The sequence below is a fragment of the Calidris pugnax genome, unplaced genomic scaffold, assembly GCF_001431845.1.
Source record: "Calidris pugnax isolate Ruff unplaced genomic scaffold, ASM143184v1 scaffold9, whole genome shotgun sequence".
Classification (NCBI taxonomy): Eukaryota; Metazoa; Chordata; class Aves; order Charadriiformes; family Scolopacidae; genus Calidris; species Calidris pugnax.
Genome location: NW_015090778.1, coordinates 2,768,930 through 2,778,807, shown reverse-complemented (window position 1 = coordinate 2,778,807; position 9,878 = coordinate 2,768,930). Strand labels below are relative to the sequence as shown.

At 43.4% G+C, this 9,878-nt stretch overlaps 1 protein-coding gene across 1 annotated transcript in view; it reads left to right on the top strand.

Moving 5' to 3' along the window:
* Positions 1-9,013, top strand: part of HLF (hepatic leukemia factor) — a 39,371-nt gene extending 30,358 nt beyond the window's left edge. The window contains exons 3-4 of the mRNA XM_014952903.1: positions 2,394-2,614; positions 5,626-9,013. Of these exons, the coding sequence (XP_014808389.1) occupies positions 2,394-2,614; positions 5,626-5,841 (437 nt within the window). The 3' untranslated portion in view covers positions 5,842-9,013. The remainder of the gene's footprint in view (positions 1-2,393; positions 2,615-5,625) is intronic.
* Positions 9,014-9,878: the final 865 nt, after the last annotated feature.

The window sequence follows — 9,878 nt, the reverse complement described above, 5'->3', positions numbered from 1 at the left end:
TGCCCTCAGCCCCCTTTCCTTCAGCCCCCCCTGCCCTCAGCCCTCCTTCCCTGCAACGCGGGGGGGCGGGAGCTGCCCAACGCCGCCCCCCCCGACCCACGGCCGGACGAGTGCGCCCCCGGGCGGGCACAGGGCGCTGCTGCTGCCTGCTGCTGCCTGCTCCTGCCTGCTGCTGCCTGCTCCTGCCTGCTGCTGCCATACCTCTGCCCTGCTCCTGCCTGCTCCTGCCTACTGCTGCCTGCTTCTGCCATACCTCTGCCCTGCCCTGCCTGCTCCTGCCATACCTCTCCCTGCTGCTGCCTACTGCTGCCTGCTCCTGCCATACCTCTGCCTGCTGCTGCCTGCTGCTGCCATACCTCTGCCTGCTCCTGCCTCCTCCTGCCATACCTCTGCCTGCTTCTGCCATACCTCTGCCTACCTCTGCCTGCTGCTGCCATACCTCTGCCTACCTCTGCCCTGCCCCTGCCTGCTCCTGCCATGCGTCTGCCCTGCCCCTGCCTGCTGCTGCCATACCTCTGCCTGCTGCTGCCATACCTCTGCCTGCTGCTGCCTGCCTCTGCCTGCTTCTGCCATACCTCTGCCTACCTCTGCCTGCTGCTGCCATACCTCTGCCTACCTCTGCCCTGCCCCTGCCTGCTCCTGCCATGCGTCTGCCCTGCCCCTGCCTGCTGCTGCCATACCTCTGCCTGCTCCTGCCTCCTCCTGCCATACCTCTGCCTGCTTCTGCCATACCTCTGCCTGCTCCTGCCTGCTCCTGCCATACCTCTGCCTGCTGCTGCCTGCTGCTGCCATAGCTCTGCCCTGCCGCTGCCCTGCAGTCCCCCCCGTCGTGGCCGGCAATCGGGCAGGCCATGGTTTCTCGTTCTGTTAATGAGGCCCAGCAGGAAACATCTAGTTTCCAGCACCGAGGTCTTGGCAGCGGCAGAGGGAGGAGCGCTCCACTGTTGGCACAACGCGGGTAGTGGAATCCTTTCCTCTCGCTCCCTCTCCTATAGCTGTATATGTATTTTAATAACTTTGATCCTCCTTTTCTCCTCTCCCAGGCCCTTGCTAGTCTTTCCTGGAAGCTGATTTTATCAGTGCTGTTTTAAAATAGGAGTTACAAAAGAGGAACTCTCTGTTAACAAGCCCTGGTTTGCACAACGCAATTCCCTGGTGCATTTTCTATGCAGTTCCAATATTGTTGCCATGATGTTCTAGATTAAAATAAAAACTACATTGTTAACACTGGCCTTGGTTTGGAATTAGAAATGACATTTAATGTTTACCATTTTACACCCTAAATATTGTAGATGCAGGCACAAGTAAGGAAATATTACGCAGTCACAGGATGTTTGTGTAGTTATTATGAAAGCTGTCGTATGTCTAAAGTCAAAGTGAATTAGCTAATAGCCAAAATTATAAAGGAATATCTGCTTCAATCAGAAGGCCTCCCTCTGAAGTCAGTGAGCCTTGTACTTCTGAGGCATGTGGAAACTTCTGAAAATTCTGCCCCCGGGGATAGCCCATGTTTAGGCAGCTGACTTTAGGATCCTATTTTTGGAACTTGTGGTTGAGATTTTAAATTGGATTTTTAGTGAGAATGGTGCCTGAATTGGTGCTGTAGGTCTTAAAGGCTATATCTAAGATTAAAAAAGAAAAATGGGGGAGATAACAATTCTTGTCTCGGGATAGGCTTCTTTTTATTAGATGTTATATACCACAAAAGAGCAATGTGGCATAAATAAGTGTTCTTTCAGTTTTTTTCAGAGCGTCTTTAAGTAGTCATTGTAGCCTTTCACGTTGCTAGTTTACTTCACTGCTTTTTGGAATATCACCAGTAGGATTTCATAGCAAATAGCAGTCTCTTTAGAGGCGTGTTTCAGCGCAGCTTGAAAGTACATTTTCATGAAATACTGTCCTATTGCAAGTGCTGTATATTGTTTGATTGTCAACTAAACGTACCCTCAAAGGCAGGTATGAAGAGGTCTGTGTATGAGAAAACTGGAAAGGAAGACAGTGTGGTGGATAAATCAGAGCTAAATGACAGTACTTATGATTTGTTCTTGAGGATGTGATCTTAATGAAGTGGCATGAGTTGGAGCAGTATGTCTTCTGCCAGCAGTCTAGTGCGACTCAGGGTTGGATTCAGTGATCTTAAGTGTTCATCCAGGATTAGCAACCAGAATTAGGAACCAGTTCTGAAAATAATGATACAAGCGTGTCTGGATCTGAATGTGCACTCTAGAAAATGGACAATCAAATATTTAGCAAGAGTAGATATCAAATTTGCAACGAGAGCTTAAAGAATTATTGCTTGTAAAGTAAGTTGAGATATTCTAAAAATCCATGTTCAGTGATGTTATTTACGTATTTGCTTCTAACATAGCTGAATTTATCCTTTATTTCTGTAGGTCAGATCTTGCCAGCAAACCGAAACACACCAAGTCCCATTGATCCTGAGACTATCCAAGTTCCTGTTGGCTACGAACCTGACCCTGCAGATCTTGCTCTTTCCAGTATTCCTGGCCAGGAGATGTTTGACCCTCGTAAGCGCAAATTCTCTGAAGAAGAGCTGAAACCACAGCCAATGATTAAGAAAGCTCGCAAAGTCTTCATTCCAGACGACCTGAAGGTAAATTGGAACTGGTGACGAGATCGTTTGTACAGATTCTGTGACAGTTATTCTCTGAGGTGCAGGTTTGGAGCATGAATCTGTTTTCTCCTGAACAGTAAATCTGCCAAACTAAATACGACCGTGCTGTAGAATAAAATGGTTCTGAATAAGACTGAGGGGAGGATGTCCCTTATTAGTTATGCAACAGTTGAAATTCATGAGATCAATATTCATTTCCTTTGTATGCCAGAAACTTCCTGCCTGACCTTGGACAAGCTTACTTTGTCCCATATTTCCCACTTATGAAACAGTCTGATCATGTTTCCTTCTCCTCCATCCTCTGTGAATTCTTCAAGGAAGAAGCCATTTCTTACAGGGTCCATGGATGTCCCTGATAATGGCAGAATGGAGTAGACTGTGTCTCGTTTGGAGGTTGCTGTAACTCTGTGTGTAATAATGAATGGGAACGCTGTACTAAACACTGCTAATCTAGTTGAAAGAATCTAAACTAGTTGTAGTAAAACAGAACAGATTATTCTGCCTAGAACTGTATTTTAATATAATATTTAAAATATCTTACAATAATAATAATGAATTTAAAAAGACAACCCTTGTCTGTGCCTCTCGCTGCTTCTGAGATGTGAAGAGCAAAGAGGATGACGAGCAGAACAAATTGATCAACTGATTCAGCTTATCAAACAACTGTGAAATTTGACATTATTTGCAAAATTCTGTCCTCAGTATGTGATGTCCAAGAGGACCCTTTTTTTGTCAGAGGTAGTCAGTGAAGAATCTCGTTCTGCTGTTGCTGTTCCCCCCAAGACACAGACTGATATCCTGCTGGAGTTGATGGGAATCTCTGGCTGCACATGTGAAGAGACTGGGATGCCATGTGTTTACACCAGATTCATAGCATTAGGGAAAGAAGCTGATGCTTTTCTCTATATTTATCCCTAAGGATACTGTTGTGCATGTTAAAAGCACAGAAATCACAATTCCAGTGGTGTTCAGGTGGTACGTGGCTGTCACTTTATGTGTGGTACCCTCAGCTTTTGTTAGGTTTATCTGCTCCATGCCATGACTTTCCTGGGCAGATTTTACTCCCAATGATGTTGGCATTGCAGTGTCCCCAGAGGTCTGCCCAGAGAGGGGTGTTCAGTACAGAAATGACCATGCAGGTGTAAGGAAACTGGAGTTTGCCCCTTAGTGCCATCCATAATTTTGTCATCTCTCCTAGGCGTCCCTATTTGTCAAAGCAAACTTTTGCCAAAGATGCTTTTTTCCCCCTTCATGCCAGAGGGGGAAAACACCAGTCTTGCACCCAGCAGTGGAGCACACAAGTTTTCAGCCTAAGACTGAGCTGGAAGTTCAAGGTCTCTCATTTCCCTGAGATAATCACATCAGTTGCCCTTGACTCGTTTCAGAGTGACCCAAGTGCTGCTCCTGCCCTGGCATGTGGAGTGGCTGTTGAGTTCTGGGGGAGGGTAAGCAGATTAGAGCAGTCAATCGTCTCTGGGTTGCATGTGATTTTGAAATGCCAGCCTTACCTCTTTCGGGCCTGGATTAAGGGATTTGCCATAGCAATTTGTTAAAATAAAGATGGATGAAGCCTAGGTGGCACACTAATAAATTGCTTAAAGCTGATTTTTATAGAATGGAATGAGATGGGAAATTATAAACAAGATTTGGGTCATAGCTTTTTTGCTGCATGCTTGGTTTTAAGAGGATTTTTGGGGAGTCCAGTCTAAGTACAGGTGAAGAGCAATTTAGAGGTAACTCTGGCTCTGAATCATCATTGCTGCACACTAATATAAACTAATATAAAGCAGTTGTAGAGTACTTGTAGCAGTTGTTTTGCTCCTGCTGTTCCTTAAGCAGGCAGCAGCAGAGGATGTTAGGCCTGTGATACTTTGTGCTGAAAGATGGAGGAGTGGTGGGGTATTGGTCTGTTCAGGGCAGCTTGAGCAAGTGGCTCCTGGTCCTGGTGGTGGGTATGGAACTTTGCCACCATGTTTGGTGACACAAGAGCCACACAAAAATGGAGGTCTGGCTCTGGGAGGGGAAGTTTGAGCTATAGGACTTGTCCAGTTTGAGAGCTGAGTTGTACGTCACACTTACTCTGCAGGGGGCTGAATTTCACTTTTTGTGAGAGATTCTGCCCACTTTGTATTTGCTGACTTGTTCCAAATTTCTAGAACTTAATTCAGTTTCAAAGCAACATTGAAGCTGCCATTTCGCTGAAGGCGGCTTCATTTGAAAACTGGAAAAATCAAGTGAAATGAAGTCGTGACTTTAGAGCCGTGGATGCAGCAATGCAATAAGGGGATCTCCTAGAGGCAAGTCTTTAGGGGTAACACTTTGGGAGCGTGTGAGCTTATGAAACTTCAGAGGTTAGTGGACCTATTTCTGGCAAATGCTTTTTTTCCCCCAGTCAAAGCCTATTGTACTAATCTCTTTGCGGATGGTACCAAAGCAGCCATCCTTGTTGTGCCAAGGAATCCTCTCCAGTGACTTGCTCTCCTGGGGTGCAGACAGGGGAACTGTAGAGAAAGGGCCTTGAAGAGAAAAAAAGACCTGAAAGGTAAATGAAATGGATGATACCAACAAACAGAGCGAACCAGGTGTTGGCGGGCAAAGCTGAGCAGGAACACACAAGAGGTAATTAGTAGTGCTCCAGCGACCGGTGGAGAATGAGTCATCGCATGCGAAGGTGGATGCACTAACTAGGTCAGCGTAGATGTGGGATGGATTGTACCACTGGAATATTGCTTCTTTTTCCCTTGGAGGAGTTCACAGTCGAGAGGATGAGGGGGTTGGGGGTAAACATTTTGACAGAAACACAGGGAGGCATCTGTGCTCCCCGGCTGGATTGTGCTGTGTAAATCTGGAGCTTCAGTCCCAGCAGCGCCTGGCACCGGCTGGGCCAGGGCAGCAAAAGGCGGGGAGGCTGTGGCCGAGAGCACATCCTGGTGTGGCCTGGTTACTGAAATCTAATACCTTGTTTGTTTCTTTCTGTGTCTAATGAGCAGGATGACAAATACTGGGCAAGGCGTAGAAAGAACAACATGGCTGCGAAGCGGTCGAGGGATGCGCGCCGGCTGAAGGAGAACCAGATCGCCATCCGCGCCTCCTTCCTGGAGAAGGAGAACTCGGCCCTTCGCCAGGAGGTGGCCGACTTACGGAAAGAGCTGGGCAAGTGCAAGAACGTCCTTGCAAAGTACGAAGCTCGACACGGCCCCCTGTAAATTCAAGGGGGAAGAGCGGGGTTTTTTTTTTCTTTTTTCTTTTTTTTTCTTTTTTTTTTTTCTGTTGTGGGTTGGCATTTGAATAGATGGACAATGTGTTTCCTGTTTGATAGCACCACACCCAAACCAACCTTTCTGTCTTCAGCACTTTACCAGAAGCAGAAACAAAACTGACTTAACGTTACTTTTTTGTTTTGTTTTGTTTTGTTTCGTTTGCGTATGCGTGTACCTGCGTATGTGTGCACACGTGTGTTCACACGTCTGTCTATGTGTGGGGGGGCTTGTGTGTGTGCATGTGTGCGTGTGTGTGTGTGTGTGTGCGCACGCATCTCAGCACTTCCCATTTTTATGAAGCCCTCTTCAAAGGGTGCCACATTTTTACCTGGACTGTTGAGAACCGCCATAGTAAGCTTTTTATTATATTTTTATTTCAGTGCTGCTTCAGAGTAGGGTTTTTATGTTATTGTAACCAGTTCCATCCTCCTGATTTACTTGGAAAGATCCCAGTATAAATTATAAAAAAAGGAAAAAAAAAAAAAAGAAAAAAGAAAAAAAAGTAGATCTCAGTTTTTTTGGGAGTAACAAGCTATTGTTTAAGTATGTCTAATCAGAAAAGTTAACATGCTAATAAAGTGCACAAATAATAATTTAGTACTACACTGCAGAACTATTAATTTATAGATTGCTTTTGTTGTATTTTAAGTTTTGGTGATAATTGTCTTCAGATTTAAAGTGCTGTTAGACTGAGTTAGCGATACTCATTATAGATCCCATAATGGCTTCTCTCTAGCTATTGAGGTTCCTTTTCCTCCCCCGGACCCCAGGTAGTAGCAGAGCTCTCCATAGACCACAGAGTGTGTATTTTGCACTGTCTGTACCTGAAGCAATAATCCTATTGTACGCTAGCGCATGCTGCCCGGATGTTCCTAGTGGACGTAGGATGGTTTCCCTACCCAACAGGAGTTTTAATGTCTTTAACAAAAAGTTAAGAAGTAAAAGACACATTAACGTGAGCATGCTAATTGTATCCCTGTCTCTAGGGAGCGCATGTATAAGAAGCAGGATAATTAGTTGAAACGAGAACAAAATTAATAGTATCAAATCAGATCCGACGTCGAAATCAGAGGGGCTTTTCTGTTTTCAGTTAGTTATGCATTTCTTCAAGTTCCATTTTGTGATTAAAATTTAAATAAATACCTAAATTCAGTTGTTTTTTCCCACGTTCTGTAATATATTTTCTGTGGATTATATCTTGCTGTTTTAAAAATCACTTTTATTCAGTTAGAAGTCACTGGTTTGCAAAGCCCATTTTTCCTAGTGATTGTTGTTTTGAGTGTGACATGAACTGATGGTTCTGAAATTTATCGTTTTAAATTCTCTATTTGCTTTTGAATACGTATGTTCTAATATAAAGTGGACTTCTGGAAAATGAATGTAAGAGACACTGGTGTATTTCGGAAGGGGATGGTGTTGTCATATACTGTGGTTAATCCAATCAATCTAAGTGTTTACTATAGACCAAAAGAATAGATATTATAAAATGTATAAAGTTTATACAGAATAATTATAGTATGTTCGTTTTGTACAGTATTTTTCAAGTACAAATACTGACAATGTATTTTGAAAGACATATATATAGCAAAAAGAAAAAGCTATTCCATGTTTAAAATATATAGCAAAGATATATATTCTCCATTATTGTACAGAAAGGAAATGCTTAGGGGTTTGTTGGTTGTTGTTGTTGTTGTTTTTTAAATCTTTAATATTTTAAGCCTACCACTGGCACACCGGCATGTTCTGTGCTTTAAATTAAATTTTTATGGCAGTAATATGGCTTTCCAGGATGTTCCATATTACTGAAAAAGAGAGACTTTATTATTTTCCATCAGAAACACATAACGAAACTGTTTAATAGGGACAAAGCACAACACGGATTGTAGTCAACTATTGATTGGACAATTCAATATTTTGAAAAGGCAGAAAAATAATACGTAACAGAAAAAAAAAAAATCTCATAGTCATTTCTAATCTGCTGCTGCTGCTAGAATCTGTTTCCAGCTGAATTTTTTTTTTTATAAATAGCTCTGTTCATGTATACAGTTGTGCGTACTGCATACGGTTATTAACATGTGAGGAAAATATGGTGCTACATGTCTTGCTCACAGTTTTCTAAGTGTTTTGACATTATTTTCAAATAAAAAGGTTGTTCATTCCATTAAATCATTATTCACGCTTCAGGAGATTGTTACAAAGGACTCAACATTTTGTTCAGCGTTAAAAATACCCTTGCATCAATGGCATTTTTCCAGTATTTTTCCTCAAACGTACCCAACTTTTCAGCGTCCCTTAACGTGCAGTACTTGCCTGTGGACCATTTATTCAGCAAATTGAATTTCTGTGTGCTGCAGCGAAGTTTCAAGAGTAGTAAGTTATTTTCTAAAGGTCAGTATAAGGCACTGGATGCGTGGGTGGAGGAATGAGACTGGCAGGGTTTGGCACAATCAGTGCAGCTGCTGGAGCCACTAGGAAATAAAACTTGATTATTTTTTTTTTTTACCTTTGGAAGAAGGTGACGGTGGCAGGGCTCAGCCAGCCCCCGCTGTGGATACACTTTTAGCAGCAACAAAGCAAATTGCAACAGCTTCTAATCGCCCTTAACGATGATTGTTCTTGGGGTGAGGCTTGAGCAGCAGGAACGGTGTGCGTGAGAGCAGCTGGGACCTACCTGGCGAGGGCCATCGTGGGTTTGACCACAAAACTTGCTTTAAAATGTACAAGGCAGCTTGGAATAAAATCAGAGAGAATTATTTTGTTTCTTTGGGGCAGGGATGGGGTGGGAGATGGTATTTTTTTGTAGGCTGGGTATCACAGATTTATTGTCACGGCCACAGAGGAGCACAGAGACTTCCAGCAGCCCAAAGCTGCTCAGATGCCTCCTGGCCCCATCCTGCCGGGCAGGGGCACATCGGGGGGACTGGAGTGAGCAGGGGGGGTTCAGCCCCAGCCAGCTCTTTTTGGGGGGGTAAGGACTTTCAGAGGAGCCTGTGGGACTTGGGCACTCCCCGGTTACCCTGGGAGATGGGTACCCTGGTGCCTCTGAAAAGCTCGCCCCGAAAAAATAAGAGAGGAAAAAAAAAAAAGGCAAAATTTGTGGGCTAAAGCTTGGAAAAAATCTAACCGGGTTGTCTCCCCGAAATGTCAATAAAAAATAATAAATGGAAGTTTAGCACATTTTCAGTTGCCAAGGACAGCTTAGCTGGGCTCATCACACCTCTGATGGTTTTGTTGCTCATGAAGGAGCTTGTAGGTATATGAAATTGTAATTTTATAAAAATAGAAATATATATATTTGCAGAATAATTAATAGCGTGTCTAAATAATTAACTGACCTTTGTTACACCATAAGCATTGGTAAAATGCTTTTCTCTTTTTTTGTGTGTTTTTTTGCTGAAACTTAGAAGTGATTTTTCTTTTTAAAAAAGAATGTCCTCTAAAAATAAATTGAATTTGAGACGTATTTGTGAATACGAGCACCTTGGGGCTCTCCATGGGAAAGCCCGTGGCAGAGGCCGGGATGGGGAGGGGGGGGGAGTATTTTTTCTTCGTTTTTTTTTTTGAATGGTGCTAAAGCCACTGGCCCAAGCACCATGGAAATACAGCTCTGACTTGAATCCACAAAAGCAAGAGATTGGAAATGAAGGGGCCCAGCCCAGGGCGCCCAAGGACCCCAACATTTGAATGTCTTGCCTCTGTGGGTTTGTAATAACCCCAGCTACTGCTTTCAAACTATTTTTGCATGTAATTTACAATAGAGATGTGCAGTTTATTTTTATTTCGTTGACTTCTTTTTTATGTGAAGAAAGAAAAAAAAGTGTATTAAAATTTACAAGTGATCAACCATTGTATTTCTGGCAACACCACAAGACAGCATCTGTTTAAATACAAGTTTAACAAATAAGATCAAATTAACTGTATGACATGAAATGGATTGCATCCTGTATGCTGTTCAGCCCAAATCTTTTTTTTTTTTTTTTTTT